The sequence below is a fragment of the Hypanus sabinus genome, chromosome 2, assembly GCF_030144855.1.
Source record: "Hypanus sabinus isolate sHypSab1 chromosome 2, sHypSab1.hap1, whole genome shotgun sequence".
In the NCBI taxonomy this organism is placed as follows: Eukaryota; Metazoa; Chordata; class Chondrichthyes; order Myliobatiformes; family Dasyatidae; genus Hypanus; species Hypanus sabinus.
In genome coordinates, this window is record NC_082707.1 from 128,735,568 (window position 1) to 128,759,790 (window position 24,223).

The window sequence follows — 24,223 nt, forward strand, 5'->3', positions numbered from 1 at the left end:
GATAAAGAGAAGGATCTTGGCATGCTGGTCCATAATACTATACATGATGCAACTAATTGGGAAAGCTAACAAATTGTTAACTATTGGGTGGGAATTGTACATAAAAGTAGGGGGCACTGGTAAAACCACATCTGGAGTACTGTGTACAGTATTGATGTCCTTATGTAGAGACAGAAGAGATGGCTTTACACCTGAACTGGAAGGAGAAGGTTCTATGGTAAAGGTTTGCTAATTCTGCATGGTGGAGTTCAAACTAGAGTTGCAAGGGGATGGGAACCAGAGTGCCAAAACAGTTAGTGGAGAGGTTGTGGAGATAGAAGTATGTAAGACCTCAAACAAAGTGGGGAATCAAAAGGACAACTTAGTGTCCTAAGTTGCATATTTTTCAATACAAGAAGTATTGTAGAAAAGGCAGATGAGCTCAGGAAATGGATCAACACCTCCAATTATGACCTTGTAGCCATTAGAGAGACTTGGTTGCAGGAATGGCAGGACTGGTAGCTCAATATTCTGGGGTTCTGTTGTTTCAGACGTAACAGAGCGGGAGGGATTAAAGGAGGAGGGGTAGCATTACTAGCCAGGGAAAACGTCACTGCAGTGCTCCATCAGGTCAGAACTAGAGAACTTGTCTACCGAGACATTATGGGTGAAACAGAAAAATAAGAAAGGTACAACCATGCTAATGGGGCTATATTACAGACCACCCAACAGTCGTAGGGATTTAGAGGAACAAATTTGTAGACAGATTGCAGATTGTTGCAAGAAACACAAGGTTGTTTTAGTAGGTGATTTTAACTTTCCAAATATCGACTGGAAATTCCATACTGTAAGAGGACTAGATTGAATAGAGTTTGTCAAGTGTGCTCAGGAAAGCTTCCCTAATCAGTATGTAGAAGTTCAAAGAAGGGAGCTTGTAATTCTGAATCTGCTATTAGGGAACGAGACAGAGCAGGCAACAAAAGGTTGTGCAGGGGAACACTTTGCATCTGGTGACTTCAGTGCCATTAGTTTCAAAATAAATTAGCAAAAAGTTAGGTCTGATCCACAGGTTGAGATTCTAAATTGGAGTAACACCAGTTTTGATGGTATCAGAAATGATCTGGCAAGTAAGTGTGGTTTGGGGCAGGCTGTTTTCTGGCAAAGGTGTACTGGATAAGTGGCAGGCCTTCAAAGGGAAATTTTGAAAGTACAGAGCTTGTATGTGCCTGTCAGAATAAAAGGTAAAGATAACAAGTGTAGGGAATCTTGATTTTCAGGAGATATAGATGCCCAGGTTAAGAGAAAAAAAACGGAGGTGCATAGCAGGTATAGGCAGATAGGAACAAATGAGGTGCTTATGGAGTGTAAGAAATGCCAAGAGAACACTTAAGAAAGAAATCAGGAGGGCTAAAATAAGGCATGAAGTTGCTCTAGCAGACAAAGTGAAGGAGAATCCCAAGAGATTCTACAGATATGTTAAGAGCACAATGATTGCAAGGACACAACTGGTCCTCAGGAAGACCAGAGGCCAAAACAGATGGGGGAGATCTTAATTTTTTTTTTGTATCTGTATTTACTCAAGAGACAGGCACAATGTCTATAGAAGTGAGGCAAAGCAACATCAACTTCATGGACCGTGTAGAGATTACAGAGGAGAAGGGGTTTGCTATCCTGTGGCAATCAGTGTGGATATATCCCCTGGGTCTGACAAGGTATTCCCTCTGATGCTATGGGAGGCAAATACTGAAATTGCCTGAGCTCTAGCAGAGATATTTAAATCATCTTTAGTGACAGGAGAGGTACCAGAGGATTGGAGGAAAGCCAATGTTGTTCCACTGTTTAAAAAAGGCTATACACATTAATCAGGAAATTATAGGTTGGTAAGCCTGACATCAGTTGTGGGAAAGTTACTTAATTGTATTCTAAGGGACTGGATAGACAAGTATTTGGATAACATGGACTGATTAAGGATAGACAGCATGGCTTTGTGTGTGGTAGATCATGACCAACCAATCTTAGAGTTCTTCAGGGAAGTTACCAGGAAAGTGGATGAAGACAAGGTAGTGGATGTTCTCTACATGGACATGAGCAAAGCACTTGACATGGTCCCGCATGGGAGGCTGGTCAAGAAGGTTGAGTCACCTGGCATTCCAGATGAGGTAGTAAATTGGATTAGGCATTGACTTTGTGAGAGAAGCCAGAGAGTGGTAGTAGACAGTTGCCTCTCTGACTGGAAGCCTATGACTAGTGGTGTGCCGCAGGGATCGTTGTTGGGTCCTAAGTTGTTTGTCATTTATATCAATGATCTGGATGATAATGGGGTCAATTGGATCAGCAAATTTGCAGAATGCACCAAGACTGGGGGTCCAGTGGACAGTGAGGAAGGTTATCATGACTTACAGAGGGATCTGCAAGAGCTAGAAAAATGTGCTGAAAAACAGCAGATGGAATTTAATGCAGACAAGTGCAAGGTTTTGCACTTTACTAGGACCATCCAGGGTAGATATAACACAGTGAAAGGTAGGGCACTGAGAAGTACAGTAGAACAAAAGGATCTTGAAATACAGGTCCATAGTTTGTTGAAAACGGTATCACAGGTAGATAGGGTCGTAAAAAAGGCTTTTCACACATTGCCCTTCATAAATCAATGTAGTGAGTACAGGAGGTGGACTGTTATGTTGAAGTTGCATAAGACATTGGTGAAGCCTAACTTGGAATACTTTGTGCAGTTTTTGTCACCTACTACAGGAAAGATGTATACAAGGTTGAAAGAGTACAGAGAAAATTTACAAGGATGTTGCTGGGTCTGGAGGACCTGAGTTAATTATGAAATGTTGAAAAAGTTAGGACTATTGTTCTTAGAACGTAGAAGATTGAGAGGAGATTTGATGGAGGTATTCAAAATTATGAGGGGTAATGATGGGATTAATGCAAGCAGGCTTTTTCCACTGAGGTCAGGTGGGACTACAACCAGAGGTCATGGGTTAAGGGTGAAAGGTGAAAAGTTTAAGAGGCACATGAGGGAAAACTTTTTTACTTAGAGGATCGTGAGAGTGTGGAATGAGCTGCCAGTACAAGTGGTGAATGTGAGCTCAATTTCAATATTTAAGAGAAGTTTGGATAGGTATGTGTATGGTAAGGGTATAGAGGGATGTGGCCCCGGTGCAAGTAGATGGGAGTAGGCAGTTTAACTGGTTTGGCATGGACTAGATGGGCCAAAGGGCCTGTTTCTGAGCTGTACTCCTCTATGACTCTATGTAAGGTACAGTATTAATGAGTTGGAAATGGATCAGAGATTTACAGAACAAATTAACTGGAAAAAGTGGATTGTATTATGAAGAGAGGTTGAACCTGGTAGAGTTGTTTATGCTGCAGTTTGAAGGATTGAGAGGGGACTTGTCTGAAACACACAAATTCCTGAAGAGAGCAACACACAAAATGCTGGAAGAACTCAGCAGGTCAGCCAGCATCAATGGAAGGAAATGAGCACTTGGCACTGCGGCTGTGATTCTTCATCAGGACTGGTTTGCACTGCTGATGAAGGATCTGAATCTGCAACATTGACTGCTCATTTCCCTCCATAGATGCAGCCTGACCCACTATGTTCCTCCAACGCCTTGTGTGTGTGTGTGATTGAAGATACTGAGGGGTTGTGAATGGATAAGTGCTTCCTCTTGTGGGCGAGTTGAACCTCTTTGATGTGCTTAAGGCTTTAAGTGCTACAAGGAAGTAGGGTGATGGGGTTGGGGAAAAAAACAGCCATGAAAATTGTCTAATTCTGCTGCTTTATCTAGTCTTGTTAAAACAATGGTCACCCACTTAAAACAGAGATGAAGTCCCCACCCAACTCAGAGGCCTGTGCATCTCTGAAATTTTTTTCTTCACAGGACAGTGAAGCAGAATCTAAATACTTTTACAGTATTTGTTCCTGGGTGAAAAGTTGCCATGGGTAAATGGAAATGCAGAGAGTAGTGTAGAACCAGATCAGGCACAATTTTATTAAATAGCAGGGCCAGCTTGAGGAACAAGTGATCTACTATTTTGTTTATAAACAGGTGAGAGGCAAAAAGACAGTCTGTGAAAAGTAGAAGAAAGGAGAGCTTAAATGTCAAAGGAATGATCATGCAAGGTGGAAAAAAATATTCTTTGGAATAAATATTAGGGACAAGAGATGAAAATGCACAATTATTATTCAAAATTACAGAGTAATCTGCTGGTAATCTAAAATAAAAATGCTAGTAATATTGATTATCTGCAACATTTGAACATATTATCAAGCCCAGGAGGTAGACATATGCCTAGTTGGCAAATGAATAGCATACTTTAACATAACACATGGAACTGCCATGTCTGAAATTATCAAGTTGAGGAACATTAGTATTGGGAAATATATCTTTCAAATATCAGAGCCAACACTAAATGCATTTATGTATGCAAGCAGATCCATTTACACTGATAACATAGCTATATAATTTAAGCAGGATTATAGTTCTGGCAGAAATTATTTTTAATTATATTAGCAATGCCTCTTGCACTTACCTTTGTAGCTAACACTAGGTCAATCCAGGGACACATATCGCTATCAGAGGCAACCAATCTGTGTCAGCAATCAGAAGACTTTATCCAATTGGTAAATGAAATTGTTATTTCACAACAGGATATCACACACAATCCATTCTGTATACTAAAAAAGTATACAACACTGTATACTGAAAAAGTATTTCAGGATGCATATTGTATACATTTCTCTGACATTAAATGTACCCATTGAAACCTATTGAAAATGGTTGTGGAAGCTCAGCTGATCAATATATTTAAGTCAAAGATAAATAATTATATTAAGATACTTTACAAATGCATCTGAAAATGTGGCAGGAAGTCAAAAAGTCACAAAACCAGGTACAATGTTGAACAGCACACAGCCAAGTACATTCTCAGAAAGATTCATACATTCAATGCATTCAATATTTACAGGGTATAATGTATACTCTGCTATAGTGTAAGAATCTAGGGGGATGCCATTAAACATTATGTATAGGCGCAAAAGAATGGGTGGAACACAGCAGGCCAGGCAGCATCTATAAGGAGAAGCACTGTCGACGTTTCGAGCCGAGACAAAGGGTATTGACTGTATATTAGAATAATTATTACAGTTGCCCCCCAAAAAAACCTCATCAATTGACAGTTACTATAAAGGGTGGGGGTCACAGAGGTAAATGAAGTCACCATTGGGCCACAAAACAGAAAATGGCTGAGAACCACTCATTTAGACCAATGATTTTCACCCTTTTATCATTGAGGGCTGCATTGCCACTCAGTATTTTATATACCCAAGCAACTTCTTTATCCATTTAAAATGTTTTGTATTAAAGGTTTTATACACTGCAGCAGTGTGCTGATTGCAGTCTGGGTTGAGAACTCATTGGAGGACTATGGTACCAACCAGTGGGCTTCAGAGTCTCTCGAAACCCTGAACTCTACCCTGAGTGATTCCCTTATCTCCGTGATGACTGCTTCCTCTGAGCACAGCAGGGAATGAGATGACAGCCCTTTGCACGTAACCCAAATTGGTATGGAGTACTCCCACCTCACCTACAATATGCAACTTTTACATGGCAAGTGACTAACAGTGTAAGCATAAAAATACTAAGATTTTTCCATTCACAAATTCAACAGCACAGTAAAATCAGGATTAAAATGGAATAGAATTGTGTAAAATACTATTACATGAGATGGTGCATAGCTTTTGACCAGAAGAAGCAAATATATTTGAATATTTGTGGTTAATTGCTAGATATTACTTCTATTGATTCAGTGTCATGCTAAGACTGATGAATTCCATTGTGCATGTCCTTGATCAAAATCCTTCTGCTGGAATGACTCGTGGCATCAAACAGTCCTGCTGTTTTTAGAGAGAACTCCGACAGGTTGAGGGTCGTTTAACTGTTCCAAACTAATTTCAGCACTAAATACCAAACACAAGGAAATCTGCAGATGCTGAAAATTCAAACAACACACACAAAAGAACAGATTTTGAAGGAGCAGGGAGGTTCTACTGCAGATGTACAAGGCCTTGGTGAGACCGCACCTAGAATATTATGTGCAGTTTTGGTCCCCTAATCTGAGGAAAGACATTCTTGCCATTGAGGTTCACCAGATTGATTCCTGGGAATGGCAGGACTTTCATATGAAGAAAGACTGGATCGACTAGGCTTATACTCACTGGAATTTAGAAGACTGAGGGGGGATCTTATTGAAACGTATAAAATTCTAAAGGGATTGGACAGGCTAGATGCAGGAAGATTGTTTCCGATGTTGGGGAAGTCCAGAACGAGGGGTCACAGTTTAAGGATAAAGGGGAAGCCTTTTAGGACCGAGATGAGGAAAAACTTCTTCACACAGAGACTGGTGCATCTGTGGAATTCTCTGCCACAGGAAACAGTTGAGGTCGATTCATTGGCTATATTTAAGAGGAAGTAAGATTTTTCCCTTGTGGCTAAAGGGATCGGGGGTATGGAGAGAAAGCAGGTACAGGGTTCTGAGTTGGATGATCAGCCATGATCATACTGAATGGCGGTGCAGGCTCAAAGGGCCGAATGGCCTACTCCTGCACGTATTTTCTATGTTTCTATGTTTAACACATACAAGTCAATGGAAGGCAGAGAGAACCAGCCTCCTGCTGCATACACACTGACTGGGCTTGCTGCAGACAGCCCCACCCAATCTGCATTTTGTTCATCATACTCATAACTGTTTTAATAAGATTACCAAAACATGGGCCACACCAGGCTTTCCATATTTATCCTCTTCCTGCCCTGCAGGGTGTGAACGTGGTTTGTGCATGGCCAAGCAGGAGCTGAGATAACAATTGAGGGGTCACCCCTCACACACACATGCTAAGCTGTTTTCTGTCTTAGTTACATCAATAAGCATATTTCCCATTCATTTCATTCAGGTTTCCAGTTAATTTACATATATTAATTCCTTTTTATTTATGTAATACTCCATTAAAACAGTAAACTTACCATGCCCCATTCAGAAACTCCTGTGCCTCTAGTTTCTTGTTTTTTTTTTACTTGTGGCCCCTATAAAATCCAGCATGGACCACTGGGAGGTCATATGGTCCATATTGAGAACCAGTGGTCTAAACTATAGAAATCTCCTAACTTCAATTCACATTTACGAAAAACAATCTGCACATGCTGGAAATCTAAGCAACACACAAAATCCCAGGCAAACCTAGCAGGCCAGGCAGCATCTATGGAAGAAAGCAAACAGTCAATGTTTAGGGCCAAGACCCTTCATCAAAACTCATAAATTCATATTTAGATTGTCAAGAATCAAAGAAATCAGATTTTTAAATTAATAGATATTATTGTTTGAAGCAGATTGCAGAAGCTTTACTTTCAATCAGCAAAACAAGCCCATGTACCGTCTTGAAAACTGTTATTTTTAGATTGTTGTCACGCCCAAGAACATTTGATCAAATCTGCCTAATAAGTATGCCACACAATGTAAATTAATAATTGTACACTAAATAACCACATCACATCATATCACTTTATCTACCCAAGCCTAATGGTCCCAGAGTAGATAAAAACTGCAGCAAAAAGACTCTCATAGCAAAGAGAACTGTATGAAGGTAGCTAACTGCTGTCTTATTATAAAATGTTGTTTCCATATTTAGACTCATGACAAAAACAACAATAGAATAGTTCTCCAGTGCTGGTAATGTTGCATTAATATATACCTGACATCACTATTTATATTGAGCACAAATTGAACCAGAAATAATGAAGACTGACTGGAACCAAAATCAAGAATATGTCATTTTTTGAATCATTAGGCTTTTTTTGAACATGCATGGCTCAGTAGTTATTTGATGGGAAAAAGTAACTAAGAAACAAGAAAAGCCTAAGAAAGGAAATGCAATTATCATGAAAAGTTTTAATCTTCATGTGGAGTGGCCAAATCAAGTGGGCAGCAGGTTGGAGGGCAAGTTCAGAGAAATCACTGGGGACATTTGTCTCGGAACAATAGATCAGGGGACAAACCAAAAAGCCTACCATTGATGCTGCCCTTACCTGCATCTCGCCACACTCACCCCATCTTCCCACTGCCTTAACAGTGTTAGAGTTGCGCATGTCCTTACCTACCACCCCATGAGCCTCTACATCTACCACATCATTCTCTGCAACTTCCGCCATCTCCAAAAAGATCCTACCGCCAAACACATCTTTACCTCCCCTCTACTCTCCACTTTCCACAGGGATTAACCCTGAAGAAGATGGCAGGATTTGTCATCAAAATGTTGGTTATAATCGATATCTGTACCCGGCTGGAAGCCTGAGAAAAGTTTATTTGAGTAGATATGTTGTTTTGATCTTTCACAGCAGACTGGATTTCTGTAAGGTCTCAATGGATTAGAAGAAAGCAATTACAACAGCGTTATTCAAGAGGAAAGAGAAATCAGTGAACTGTAGATCATTGATATGATGACAGGAGTTCAGGAAAGTACCACCATTGAGCATCTTTATATGGAGCAGTGCCATAAAAAAGCAGCATCCATCATGAATGACCCCCCACCATCCAGGTTATGCTTCCTTTTCACTACTACCATCGGGCAAGAGCCTTAGATTCCACACTACCTTGTTCAGGAAAATCATTATCCTATAACCATCAAGCTCCTGAACCAGCATGGATAACTTCACTTACCAGAACTCTGAACTAATTGCACAACCTTCAAACTCCCTTTCGAGGACTCTGCAACTCATGTTCTCAATATTATTTATTTTTCATTTGCACACTTTGTCTTCTTTTGCACATTGTTTGGCAGTCTCTGTTTATGTATAGCTTTTCATAAATTCTATTATATTTACTTATTTTCTAGTAAATGTCTGCAAGAAAATGAATCTTAAGGTAACATATGCTGCCAATATGGTATTTTTACTTGAATCTGTTGTTAAGTTAGTTGTGACTGGATACTTAAGATAATCCCACAATACAATTAGGCAGTGTCAGAATATTTTATGAAACTGTAATAGATTTTGACAAACCTAACCTAACAGGGTAGAAAAAAAACCCACTGGATATAGTACAAGATTGTTAAAAAGACATTGACAAGGTATTACACGATAAGTGATCATAAGGCTGACAAACTATCAGACTAATAGATGTGTGCTAAATGATAGACAACTGTCATAAAAAATATAACATTCAGCTCCACAGGCTGTTATATTTAGAGTGCTATTATTTTGCGTAATTATTTCTATCATACATTAATGACTGTTGAGTAAAATGTTTTACTTTTGTCAACAGTATATGACCGGAAAAATAATCAGTTAGGAGACAGATTGAAAAGGTTAATGAGCAATAAATATGACAGTAAATGAAATCTGGAGGGAAAAAAAAGTGAGGCAAGAATGGGAAAAATACTTTTTCATAAATAGCAAAAGCTATGAAATGCGGCTATTTGAAAGGCCGCGTACAGTGTTTTAATAGCCATTTAGATAAGGGAAGAACTTCAGATGGCAAATATTATGTAAATAAGGCAAATCTTACATGCAACCTGGAGGCCTTTTTATGGTTTGTTCTCTGTGCTGAATGGAAAGTCTTTTTTGCCTTGGCATGATGTGACAATTCATTAGAACAATCAGCATCAGGTTTCATTATCATTGTCTCATGTGATGTGAAATTTGTTGCTTTGTGGCAGCAGTACAGTACAAAGACATAAAATTAATATAAATTACAAAATAAGCATAATGCTAAAAAGGAATAATGAGGTCGTGATCATGCACTGTTCTGGAATCTGATGGCAGAAGGGAAAAAGCAGTTTCTGAATAATTGAGTGTGAGTCTTCAGGCTCTTCTACCACCTCCCTGATGGAACTAACAAGAGGAGGGCAAGTTCACAATGGTGACAGTGTTGGATGCTGCCTTCTTAAGGCACTGCTCCTTGAAGATGTCTTCAATGGTGGAGAAGGTTATGCCCATGATAGAGCTGGCTGAGTCTACAACCCTCTGCAGCCTCTTCTAAGTGCCGATGGTAACATACCCCAAAACTCCTAATGAAGTAGAGCTGCTGGTGTGCCTGCTTCGTGATTTAGAAACATATTTAGAGATACAGCGCAGAATATGCCCTTCTGGCCCTACAAGCCACACCGCACAGCAATCTACCTGTTTAACACTTGACTAATCACTGGACAAATTGCAATGACCAATTACCTACTAACTGGCATGTCTTTGGAATGTGTGAGGAAACCAGGACACTCGCCTGTGGTTCACAGGGAGAATGTACAAACTTATTACTGACAGCTCCGGTGTTGTACTCTGAATTCCGGAACAAACCAAACCATAATAGCGCCACGCTAGTGGTACGCTACAGTGATACCCCACTGCATCAATGTTTTGGGAGATCCTCTGAGATGCTGACACCCAGGAATTTAAAGCTGTTAACCCTTTCCATTCCTGATCTCCCTCAATGAGGACTGATGTGCATTTTCCAGACTTCCCATTCCCCATGTCCACAATCTATTCCTCAGTTTTGCTGATATTGAGTTCAAGGTTGTTGTTGCGACATTGTTCAACCAGTTGATCTATGTCAGCTCTGTACTCCTCCTCATTACTATCTGAGATTTTAACCAACACAGTGCTGTCACCCACAAATTTATAGATCACATTTCTCCTTTGGCTAGACAGTCACGAATGTAGAGAATAAGCACACATCCTTGAGATGCAATTATGTTGATTATTAGCAAGGAGGAGATGCAGTCACCAATCCATCCTAATAGTAGACTCAAGAACACCAACACATGATGTAGTCTGCAGGCACATCTGGCTTCTGGAATGGGTCTGCCCAGTGCACCTCCAGCCCTCTTAGGTCCACTTCCGTCTTGTTGTCATTGCACTTGCTGCCATATGAGATTTGTTTCTTTCACCCAGTTTCACTCCAAATTCCATGAGGTCCTAACACTAATGGCGTTATATTGCTGGTCTTGACTGGCCGATAAAAATGTTCTTCAGCTTGGGCAGCCTTGGTATTACCACAGGAACTGGTGTGTTTTAATTAGGATATGGAAATAAAAACACTTCCTTCTCACTATCAAGGGTAAAACTGCAGATGCTGGAAATCAAAGCAACACACACCAAAAGCTAGAGGAACCCAGCAGACACTGGGTCTTGGCCCGAAACATCAACCGTTTACTCTTTTCCACAGATGCTGCCAGGCCTGCTGAGATCCTCCAGCATTTTGTGTGTGATCCTTCTCATTGTGACTATTTTCTCTTGGAAGAATACAAACCTAGCATCAGTTGTATTCAAGGGTTCCAATCCTCAATTTGATGCTGTTCAAAACATTTTTCGCACAATGTAATTCATCCATATTGAATCACTATATATCTGATTCAACTCTGCAGCTTGTTTTTTTTTTAAATTTGATTACCAATGGAATATTGAAGAAATTCTTAATTTTAGCTATGAAAGTAAGCAGATCCTGGAGCAAGATTATGTGACTGAATATGGTGTTCATAATGCTTTATCTCATCTCATGACACGCTTTCCTTCACCAGTGTTTTGTAAGTTGCTGCATGAGGTATGCTGGAGCACAGGGTATTCTGTATTACATGGGTAAGGGATGGCAGGAATATACAGGAGAATAATGAATGGGAACTGCATAATAGAGTTAATTCTAAATTGGTTAAAAAAAAGTGCATAACACCTAAAATCTTTTCCAAGATCATTTTCTGACTGCTCGTTAAAATGGTGTTCAATTCCCTGAAGTGTATTTAATTTTGCTCACCAAGCATTTGGCAAAAGGAAACTTATTTAATTTTAAGTTTTGAATATCTAGGATTACAAGGACTATACCATTATAGCTTTTTGTGCTTGCACCATGTTTTAATCTCATAGTTTATACCTCATTTCAAATTTACTTTCCCACCAAGTTTCTGACTGAGTCCAAAAACAAAATTGATCTTGGTCTTGAATGGACTCAGTAATTGAGCATCCACAGCCTATGGGCTTGTTAATTCCAACATCCCTCTCCACCATCGGTCGTATCTACAGGAGGCAACATCTATCATCAAAGATCCTCACCATTCAGGCCATGCCATCTTTCTGCAGCAACCATCAGACAGCAGGTACAAAAGCCTGAAGCCCCACACCACCAGGTTCAAGGACAGCTACTGCCCTTCAAACATTCCGTTCCTGGACCAAATGGCATGACCATAATCGCAACAGTTTAGCAACACGATGCCTACTTTGATCACCAAGTACTAAAATGGACTTGTTTTTGTTCTAATTGTTCTAACTTGGAAAAAAACTGTATAATTTATTCCACTTTATATTCTTCCTGTGATGCTATGTGGCTGAGATGCTGCTACTAGTGAGTTTCTTACCGGACCTGTGCATACATGCAGTTGTTGTTATGTCAATAAACTCAACTTTGTCTTTAGAGACACAGAGGGAAGTCAAAACATTTCTCCTTTTCCTTTTCTCCTGCTTCATAACCTGAGGAGAACTTCCCAACTCTTGACTAGTGAAGCATACCTTTCCTTGTGAGGACAACGGATTTACATTCAATCCACTTTCAAATATCCTATTTTAACTATACATAACCATACACAGACAATTTTAGTTACATTTAACATTTACACTGTTCCTGTGACTTTGCTGCCTACTTGCCACATCAGTTATTACCTCCTCTCTTCCCCCATCCCGGCACTACATCACTGCTCTTTTCTGCAGAGACAACAATCCCCATGCTTCCACCACAGTAAGATTTCAGATAATTGATTCAGTAATTCCACTACAATGCAACATGATGAATTGACAAGGCTTAACCCTAATAAGAAACTTAGACTTATGCTTCATAATGTAACTTATTTTTGGTAAGCTGTTTTATCAGACAATTTTTATTTAGCTGAAGAAAGACTGCACTTTTGCCAGCCCAGCAGAGAAACTGGGCCAGCTTGAAGACGCCGTATACTTCACAGAGTGAAAAGTGAAACTCCATAATAATGCCGAAGTTTGGAAAGAAAGCAAGATCATTATTTTATGTATATAGGATTAGAATGAATTTTGCAATTCACTGTTTATTAGTGTACACTTACTGATGTTTTCATCAATTAAGTGCATGTTCAGCTTTCCTTTCAAAGAGTGATGCAAAGGATGGCAGGTAATACATTCAAGCTGCTGGCATCCTGACAAACTTTCCTGTTGGGTTGTATGATTGTCATTCAGGATTATGAAGGCCAGTTAAGATAAACCTTGGATTATAAGGGACATGAAATCTGTTTACATTTAATGGTGAACCCAAACCCGTGCAGTCATCAAGTCTAGAAACCTTATATAGTATTAATCCAGTGAGTATCATACACCTAAAGTAGTTTGGGACAGTAATATGCAAGAAACATGAAACTTTTTGAAGGTTAACTCTTCTCATAACAATGCAAAGTCTTCATTTACAAGCTACCAGCTTGGCCCAAGGCTGTTTTGGGTATTATTGCTCCTGATGAAGAAACTGTTGTGGGATACCTAACAAGAAACTGTGATTTTCTTTGGGGATCTGCTTAGTTGAAAAAAAATCCAGTTAGGGTTCCATCTATTAATCTAGGAGGTGAAAATTCCTGGAGGCATCTAAGCAATCTCTAGGGATGTGCAATTACAGGTACAATTACATGAATGCAGGGAACAGACTTACCCTGGTACCTGGGGCTCCAAAAATGAAAGCCAACATGAAGCAGCTCACAAGGAGCTGCATCTTTCACAAATCTAGAGCAAGCTCTAATTGAGAGCTAGCAGCACTGGTTGCTAGGAAACAATAGATATTGCTGCTTGAAAGCAGTGTACGAACACTGGAAAACTAAGGATAGCATATGGCTATAATTTCCTGCTGCAATAGTTCAAAGCTCATTTTGCACTGTTGAAACCTTCAATGGGTAATTTCAAAAGAAAAATCATATTTCATAGATAGTAAGGGATTTCCAATACAATCGGTAGATCCTTTCACATTCACTCTGATCTCCCATTTTACAGTTATTATTAAATCAATACAAAAAAAAACAAACAGGCATTGCAAATATTTTTATGTATATAACATTTTAAATTCAAATTAGCTGAGGTATTCAGTTTCCAGACACAAGTGAATAACAACCAGACGATTCACGTCACTATTTAATGCTGCTCCCAATTTGAATCTTCCGTTGTTGTTCTTGGACAGCTTTTGAATCTTCCCAGGGACGTGGTCCTCTGATGTTTACCCATTCAGAGTCAGGCTTTGGAAGTTTCTGTATTTTTATTTAAGAGAACAAAGTTGGATATCATCACTCTGTTACATAACAAAATAGATGCATTATATTCTTTACCAAAAGGCAATTTTAAAAAAATCACATGCACAACAGAACATATGCAGTATAATATAAACAATTACAATACAGTGGTTTGAACATAACATCAATACTTGCACATACTCTGAAAGCTATGTCACTGTTCCTCTAAACACTTCATAACCACCTTTCTGTAGATGCAGTACTATCTTTGATGACAGTTCCTTGTTCCAGCTAATACTGTTCCATATGCCCATTACAAGGCATTGCAATGCTAGAATAGAACACTTTCCCCCTTTCTCATCAGTGAAAGCAAGGGGTCTGGAACAGCAGGTATGTGTCATCCTCACTAAGATCTCATTTCATGCTTTCAGCAATATCTCTCAAAGCAAGGAAAAAAGTGGAAAAACTTCAGGAGAATAAAGTGTTTCCATGCAGAAATATATTTGCACCTCTTTAAACATTGTTTAGATTTCTGTTCAATTGTCTTTTCTTATTCCGTACATTTCCTCCAAAAGAAAACTAATAGCTGAAGTATAATCCAAGATGGGGTACTGCCTTTCACTCTTTAGGAAACAGGTAAGCATCAAATTGGATTGTTTGTTATCTTTTCACTAACCTGCCTTCCCTTCCTTTGGAAAAAATAGTGAGCTTCTCGAGCTGATAGTCTTCAACAATCAAACAGAAACTCAGTTTGGGAATCGGTGAGGCTTCACTACTGTAATAGAGCTTTATACAGAATTTCTGAAACTGCCATTGTCAAGAAACATCTTTGGAAATGCAACCTTCAGCAAAGAGTTTATGAGTAGCACTGCTTTAGAAACTACTTGTATAAAATGTCACATGAACCACCTATGCAATATGTGTATAATTAATCAGGTTGTGTGTTGACTCAGGATACAAACCAACTATGATGCTACAAATTGCAAAGTAAAATTCAAATTATTCAACTGTTCAAACATGTTGAATTCCTAAACTCTTCAGATAAATAAAAGTCATTGTGTACACTCACAGAATTTAATGAATGAGCAACAAGACATCACACAACAGCAAACAGATCAGCACCATATCCTTTCTTTCCTTTGACCAGGAAGCATCACTACATCAAACTGGGCCAAACCCACACTAGCTAAAGCTTGCTCCCAAAGTATTGTCCCAAAGCTCCACAGTGGAGAACAAAGCACCACTTTCAAAATTAGAATGAGCAAGGGCTGAGGCAGTTATTCAATTAAGACTGTTCTACAATCATGAACACTTGGAACCTGTTTCATTGCAATCTCACATTTTCACAGCCCACGGGGAAGGAAGACTTTTACTCTGTCAATTTTAGCTCCAGTTGAACTTAAGTCTTAAGTATAGTAGGACAATCAGCCACTGCACATTGCTGTAATATAAATGTTAATAATGGGAAGATTTGTCCTCTCCACTCAAGGGAGCAAAACCTAGGCAAGGAAAGATTCCGAAGAATTTCTGGACAGAAGAATCCTATTATCAGAATTTAGGAATGCTTTCCATAAATAGAAATGTTAACCCATTAAGATTTCCAAGTACAAATCCTTTAAACAGCACTGGAATTTCAGACAAACATATCCTGAACACCAAAAATAGTAATGCAAATTTTGTATTTTGGTCAGCACTGGATCAACATCTGGCAGATGGGTGGTCACAGGGGTTGAATGAAGTATATTCTTGGAACAATCGTTTGTTCGTTATGTGAAGGGCCATCTGACCTGGGTGATCATGGTCTTTCCATGACCATGATTGTTCTTGGCAAATTTTTCTACAGAACTCATTTGCCATTGCCATTTTCAGGGCAATGTCTTTACAAGACAGGTGACCCCAGCCATTATCAACACTTTTCAGAGATTGTCTGCCTAGTGTCAGTGGTCACATAATTCAGGACTTGTGATATGCACCAGCTGTTCAGACGACCATCCACTACTTGCTCCTACAGCTTTATGTAACCCTGATCGGAGGGGGCTAAGCAAGTACTACATCTTGCCCAAGGGTGTCCTGCAAGCTAGCGGAGGGAAGGAGCACCCTACACTTCCTTTGGAAGAGATGTTTCTCCAATCACCAACCCCTCTCTGCAAACAATATCAGAATGAAAAAGACTGTTATAATGTTAAATTATACACTTTAAATATAACTGTGATATATCTGCATAGAGACTGACCTTGGTTTTGATATGTGTCACAATGGCAAGTACATATGTACATTTTAGATATAGGCTGTCCCCGGGTTACGAATGAGTTCCTTTCCTGAGTCCATCTTTAAGTCAGATTTGTACATAAGTCGGAACAGGTACATCCGGTATTATTTAGCGTCAGTTAGTCAAACGTGTGTCTTAGTATATAGTTTATGTTTTACCTTTCTATGCATATAAAACACTTAAGAAACGTAAGTATTTCAATAATTAAACCACTGACTTGCTTAATAATAATTGTAGCTTTCATCGGGGCAGGGCCTTTCACATGCTCCACTATTCTCACTTTATCCTTTACCTGTATCCTTTAAAGTCGTTCCCATCATTGACTGACTGTAGCCTAACGCTTTTCCAATGACCGATGGTTTTTCACCTCTTTCCAATTACTTTATTATTTCCACCTTATTTTCAATCGCAATCGTTTTCCGTCAATGGAACAGAAAACTGCGGATTTTATGTTCTATCGCTGAGCAGCAGTAAACCGTCTGATTGGCCTATCAGAGCTCTTTAGGAACTAGTTGACTTGATCAGCATTTCTGATCTGGCTATTGTTCACGATCACACTTAATAAAAAAAATACAGCAGCAGCCGTGGGCGGCGGGTTGTTCCAGGACCTAAAGTCCACCCACGCTAAGACAGGTTAAATGGGACAAGAGGGAACAGTGCTGACTGGAAAAGGGGGGTCAGGGTGAATCTTGCTAAGAAATATTTAAGCCAAATACAAAGTTACACACTCAACAGAGTGTTAACAGCATCGCGATCTGACTTAAAATGGTGGACGGCGTTCTCCTCCCTTTGTTCGTAAATACAAGTTGTCCATAAGTCAGACATTCGTAACTCGGGGACTGCCTGTATTATATAGTGTACCTGCATTTGGTCGTGCACATGTGAAAATAAATTTGCATAGAAATCTGTATTTTTACATTTGAAGATCTTTGTTTTTTTCTTCCTTCAACCACAAAGACCTCAATGAAGTATATTTGCAGAATTACATAACTGTATCACTTATGATAGTCAACATTTTAATTGGACTGAGAAATCCCATTACCTCCAGGATTTTCAGACAAATCTTCATTACTTTCAGTTACTCTCGCTGAATAGTTCAAGCCAGAACAACTGCCCACCTCTTCAAATGGAAATCATCACAATGGAAATTCTGTACAGGACAGCTGCACAGCTTAGAAGGAATCATGGCTGACAGCTACAGTGGCAGTTCTGATGTAGCAGATTGAAACCTCTCCTAATCAGAATTCTCGATCATAAAACTCCAGAGCTTTTTTTTTGACTCTCAAATCAGAAGCTATGTTGCATGTCAAATTTATCATTCCTTCATAACTATTTTCTTCAATTCATTTACCGCAATTAATATAGAGATCCAGCAGAAAATGAGGTTTTAGAATTCTGAAAAGATTTTACAGCTGCAAGACAGAGAACCTTTGTTGCCTGTAAAAATGAAATGTTGAAAATGTCACTACACTGACTTCTCTGCACAGTACTCGTCACTTGGCTCAGAGATAATTAGGCAGAATAAGAATTCCCAAATGGAAGGGACAAATCCTTCTCACACTACAGTGCTGACATAAAGGGCACTATAATCAATCTTATGGCTTGCAGTGGTCTAACATTAATCATGGTGCTAACTCCAGTCAATCTCAGCTGCATCAGTCTTCCAGTACTGATTTCCCCTTCTTTCCTCCTCAAAGTCATTCTAAATAATAGTAAATAATTCTAAACAACATATAATGATAGATGGCACATTAAAGCAGCTAAAGGAAGGTCACAGAGCCAAAAAAAAAGTACAAAACAACATGGAGATTATGTATTGCGCAAAATCACAAAAAGGGAAACAATCAACATTGAAACCAATGAATTCAGTAGTCATAGAAAAGTACAGCACAAAAACAGGTTCTTCGGCCCATCTAGTCTGTACTGAAACATTTAAACTGTCTTCTCCCATTGACCTGCCGACCGGAACCATAGCCCTTCTTAGTGCTACTTATCCAAACTTCCCTTAAACATTGCAATCAAGCTTGCATGCAACACTTGTGCTGGCAGATCATTCCACACTTTCTTGACCCTCTGAGTGAAGTGGTTCCCACTCATGTTCCCCTTAAACTTTTCACCTTTCACGTAACCTCTGGTCCCACCAAACATCTGTGGAAAATGTCTGCTTGCATTTACCCTGTCTACTATACCTCTCATAATTTAGTATACCTCTATCAAATCTCTCAATCTTCTACATTCTAAGGAATGATATCCTAACCTATTCAATCTTCCCTTATAACTCAGATCATCTAGACCCAGCAATGTCCTGGTAAATTTTCTTTGTACTCTTTCAACGTTATATAAATCCTTCCTGTAGGTAGGTGACTAAAACTGCATGCAATATTCCAAATTAGGCTACACCAATGTCTTGTATTGCTGATGGCTCACTGAATAGAGTGCAACCAAACCATATAGCTGTACATCAAAGAATCAGGCCCCTCGGCTCACTCTGTCTATGGCTCATCTAGACCAATTCGAAAGATTGAAAAGATAAGCTTTATTAGTCACATGTACATTGGCACATACAGTGAAATAATCATTTATGCCAAATGAAATCAGTGAGGATTGTGCTGGGGCAGACCACAGTGGTTGCCATGCATGTCCACAACTCACTAACCCTATGCTTTTGGAATGTGGGAAGAAACCCACACGTCCATGGGAAAACATACAAATTCCTTACAGACATTGGCGGGAATCAAACCCCGATCAGTGATCGCCTACGCTGTAAAGAGACAGCGCTCAACACTATGCTACCATGCTTGTGTTAACTCCATATTCCTCTATGCCTTCATCTTCAAAGACTCTTGAAGTTATTGGTATTCCTGCTGCCTCTCCCTCCTCTGACAGCTCTTTCCAGACATAATTATCTTATGAATGATTTATCTTTCAGATCAACTTTCAACCAACACCCTCTTACTTTTAACCTGTGCCCTCTAGTTTTAGCACCTCTATTAGGGAAACAAATGCTGACTATTTCTCGTATTTATGCCACTCATAAATTTATCATCATGTCACCTCTCAGCTTTCTTCACTCCTGGGATAACTGACCTAGCCTATTCAATCTCTTTAGAACTCCAGCCAAAAAAAAAAATCAAAGGATGATCTGTAAGGTATGTTAAGTTAAATCAACCCAAGGAGAGGAATTAGAAAAAAAATGCAGCAGGAGCCTTTGGGTGGGCATTCCATCTAATGGTGCAATTGAACAGCATGCTAGTGAGCTTACATCTGTGGAACTTGGCTGCAACAATGTTACCTTGTAGTTTTCCCTTAGTTTATAAAATTGAAAGTAAAGTACACAGCACAAAGATTAAAACCATACTAGTTTCATTTGGCATTGATTGCCTTTCAACCTTCTGGATTTAATTTTCCAGCTACTGGTGGTTTGCAAAAACTGGTGATTATCATCAGATCACAGCACGTTTTGGTTACCTGACTTTTTAGTGTCCAGTTTGCTCCTCCAGTCACAGAACTGATCGAAGATTGTACAATTCCACTTCATTGAATTAAAGTGAAATTATACAGTCTTTTATCAGTTCTGTGAACGGTAGAGATTACAGAGCTGGCATCACCTACACCACTGATCTGTAGGATTAGGGTAGTGTGGAAAAATGCAAATATTCAGGTGCATATCCCCAAGACAAAACTAGTCAGTGAATCAACAGCATTCAGGTGTACTACAGAACTACACTTCCAAGGCATTAGCCTAGTAAGACTAACAAGAGACACGTGATAGTGCCAAGTAGTAATCATCAGAACAATTGTGGCATGAGAGAGCTTTAGTTAGCTTCAAAGGAAATTAACTGAAGAGAAAAGACGAATAAGTTGTGGTAATCAATACCAAATGAAACTAGCATGGTTTTAATATTTGTGCTGTGTACTTTCCTTTCAATTTTATAAACTAAGAGAAAACTACAAGGTAACATTGTTGCAGCCAAGTTCCACAGATGTAAGCTCACTAGCATGCTGTTCAATTGCACCATTAGATGGAATGCCCACCCAAAGGCTCCAGATTGGCACTTAAATTGTCCTACAGTCTTTACTCATACCTCTTCACATTTCCAGCCATTCCTTTCACCTTCATCAACTTACCTGGTTTAACCATTATTAAAACTAACTTGTTGGCAGTTTGTGGAAGACATCTCAAGGAGCCCATTGGCATCCTGTATCTGTTGTTCACAGATCTATATGCTCAGTAATACAGATTAGGATTCTTTGTGAGTATTGTTCATTCACCTTTTCAAAAGACAAGAAAAGCTGTCTGGAGGTTCCAATACCAAGCGCTGGAACTTGTGAGCAATTTGTGACAAAATATTTTAAGTACAGGGTGAGCAATAGAAATAAAAGTTTCACTAATAGGGTATGCTTTGAGACTCCTCTAGAAAATCCCCATTCGATGTTTTGATCAACATTGTCCACTTGGCCACATCTAAAATCCTGCTATAGTACAATTACTCCTTATATAACATGATAATGTAAACTTAAACATCGCTCAGCTTTCTTATGAAGTAGCAAAACAATCTTGCAATGAAAAGAAATAACTAATCCAGTGAAATCAAGTGGAAGTGTGAAGCTAGTGTTGGCTGGATGAGCATTCAGAATATAGCTCTGAGATTCTCCAGAGTAAAGGGACAGGAAGATCAACACAAACATGGGCATAATAGCAAACCAAAAAACTGAAGGTTTAACTGCACTAGGGCAGGGGGAAGAAATAAGGAGACACACAGGGAGGGCTTGAGCAGGTCTGAGGTAGCATCAATGACATTGAATGAATACTGTGCATTGCCATGCGTTCATAAATCCTGAATAAAATGCTACTAAACATTGAGATTAGTTGACCAGGACCACATAATTTTAATACTACACCTGATATTCTGACTCCAGTGTAACCTTGTCTTTATTCTTCTTTAACTGTGCTTCAAGTGCAGGATCCAACTGGGAAAAAAAACAAGATATATATAAATGACTATTTAATGTAAATACATAAGACAAAAAAATTGTGAACATAGTTTGTTAAACATTACTTGGTCAAAGTTAGTAGAAGATAAAATTTCATGGCATACTGAAAAATGTTCCAAGTGCCAAGAACTTCGGGAGTCTATTACCAAACAACATTTTAGAACAGATTGCTTCAGTTACTTAGTGGCTACTCATGTGTATATTCCAACAGCTGGCATCAGCAAGTCATTTGATCACTCAGACATCCTATCTGAGCCAAGCCTGAACCAATCATTGCTTTAATGTCCTATGTTATCACCTTCCAAAAGGAGTTAGTGGTGAGCAAGAAGCAGCAACTCGTGTCTGTCTGATTCTTATTTAAAGCTAATACTTAAAAGCAATCAGAGCAAAACCAGTTTTAACTTGGATTAATCAGACTAGAAAAATTTCTTCAGTTCAGTGTAGCTTGGAATTATATAGAACATATTGGTCTTTTCTATTTGGAGACTGATAGAAAGACCACCATTTTATTTCCATAAGAGTTCTTATTACAGAGTTATATAATATCGCTATTATATCATAAATAAATACATAAGTATATTGCCCATCTTCTAAAGATTAAAGTTATTAATTACAAGAAATTCTGTACTCAGCTGTTTTGATGAAACAGTGCAAGAAAATGGAAGTCTGGAAAATTTAATGACACAATTGAAGAGAACATACTCCACTCAAATTGGAGACACTGTTTCTTATTCTGTCTTTTGTCCCCTTCCTTTCCAGTCCCAATGACGGGTCTCATGCCAAAATATCGACTGCTCACTTCCCTCCATAGCTGCTGCCTGACCTATTAAGTTCCTCCAGCATGTGTGTTGCTCAAGGTTTCCAGCATCTGCAGAATCTATTGTATTTCCAATTCAAGACAGATAACGTGATTCGTATTGTATCCATACTGCCAGGTGAGACATTGGCAAACCGTCAAATGGCGAGAGTTGCATTTGACAGAGAAGACTGTGGAATGCATTACAATATCAAGTTTTTTTTTGTTGTAAGTAAACTTGGAGCTAATATGGTCAACAGCCATTGACAGTAAATGAAAATAATATAACTACAGATGACGAAAGTCAGAATAAAAGCAACCATGCTCAAAACACTCAAGTCAGGCAGAATTTTTGTTAATGGTTCATGCCAAGACGCCTCATCAGAACTGAAAAAGAGAAACAGTCAACAGTTAAAAGTCAAGAGCAATTGCAAGTTGCACAAGTTAAGAAATTGCAGATAAATGCTGTGAATATTTATGTTTGTATTAAGTGCAAATTCCTTTTCCAATTTTAAGATCATAACATTTCTTATGTCAAATTTAGATTACTGTGAACATTTATAACATAAACTGTTCTAAATAAATTAATGGATGGCTATAAAATCTAGAAGAAATTATCTTAATATGACAATCTTAAAGGGAGAACCCATACTGAGAAGCATTTTCCCTAAAGATTTAGCTTCGTTCCTGGAGCTGATTTTTCATTATTCCATCTGTTTGGTTTTAGTAGCACAGTCTTAAACTAAGTTTGGGAAACAGAAGGTTTCCTAATCAAATCTGTTGTGTATTTAAAATTTCAGTAATATTTGAGTGATACTGTTAATATATTCTTTAAGCATTCTTTGTTGTTCACCTATTTCATTATGGGTTATGGATAAAAGTGTGTGACTAGCATACGTCATTAGGCCACCATGTCATATGAGCATGCTTCGCTAAAGTAAAAATGAACTAGACACATTTTCCCAGGCTCCCATCTTTTTCTTTCAATTAGTTTTTTTGAGTTACAAAACACAAAAGCAGCAATGAGCAAGCTTTAAAAATGAACCTGAGACGACTACCCACCTGTTGAAGTGAAACTCATAAAAAGTGAGTACCGAGTAATAATAACAGTAATAAAAAGAAATAAAGCAGAAATGGTTAGCTACTTTGGAAAGATAGATGAGTTCAATTGCACAACAGATGACTGAACCATCTATACTGAACAGATTGAGCAGTATTTTAAAGCAAATGGAATAGTCAATAAGGAACAAGTGTCAGCTTTTCTGATTGTTATAGGTGGAAGAGCACACAGCTTGCTTAGAAGTTTGATTGCTCCAACCAAACCAAACAAGATGAATTTTGCTAATATCATGAAAGTAACGCAGGAACATTTAGAACTGAGTCCATTTCAGATTATGTGGCTGAATTGAAGAAATTAAGTATTGCCAGTTCAGTAGTAGGCTTAATGATGCACTGAGAGATTGCTTTGTGGAATCTTATAAAAAGGATTCAAAAATGGGTTCTAATTGAAGCACAACTCACACTTAGAAAGAGCAGTTAAAATCGCTGTATCAAAGGAAGCAGCTACCAGAGACACAACTGAGCTGCAGTCAGGAATGAAAGGGTGTGTACAAAATTGCAATGTCTAGATAGAAACTTGCCTGACTGAACAAATTGTGTTACTGTTGTGGCAAAGGCTTACATACACTAGACCAATGCAAGTTTAAAGGTCAAACTTGCAGAAAATGCAACAAAGTAGGAAATATACAAAGAGCTTGTCTGACAGATGAAAATAAATGGACTGCATAGGAAAGAGAAAGAGCTAGGAAGTCAAATTGCAGCATCAAAAAGATCACCAATCTACATCCTGTTGATGAAAACACAGGACTGAGTAGCCTTGAGATTTACAATGTGGAAACTAACAGAAGGCAAGCAATAC

At 38.8% G+C, this 24,223-nt stretch overlaps 1 protein-coding gene across 1 annotated transcript in view; it reads right to left on the bottom strand.

Annotated features, from left to right (window-relative positions):
- Positions 1-14,045: 14,045 nt before the first annotated feature.
- The window catches only part of LOC132383663 (cytochrome c oxidase assembly protein COX16 homolog, mitochondrial), a 72,158-nt gene continuing 61,980 nt past the window's right edge, over positions 14,046-24,223 (bottom strand). The window contains exons 3-4 of the mRNA XM_059954858.1: positions 21,417-21,485; positions 14,046-14,263 (exon numbers count right to left, since the gene is read on the bottom strand). Coding sequence (XP_059810841.1) covers positions 14,147-14,263; positions 21,417-21,485 — 186 coding nt within the window. The 3' untranslated portion in view covers positions 14,046-14,146. The remainder of the gene's footprint in view (positions 14,264-21,416; positions 21,486-24,223) is intronic.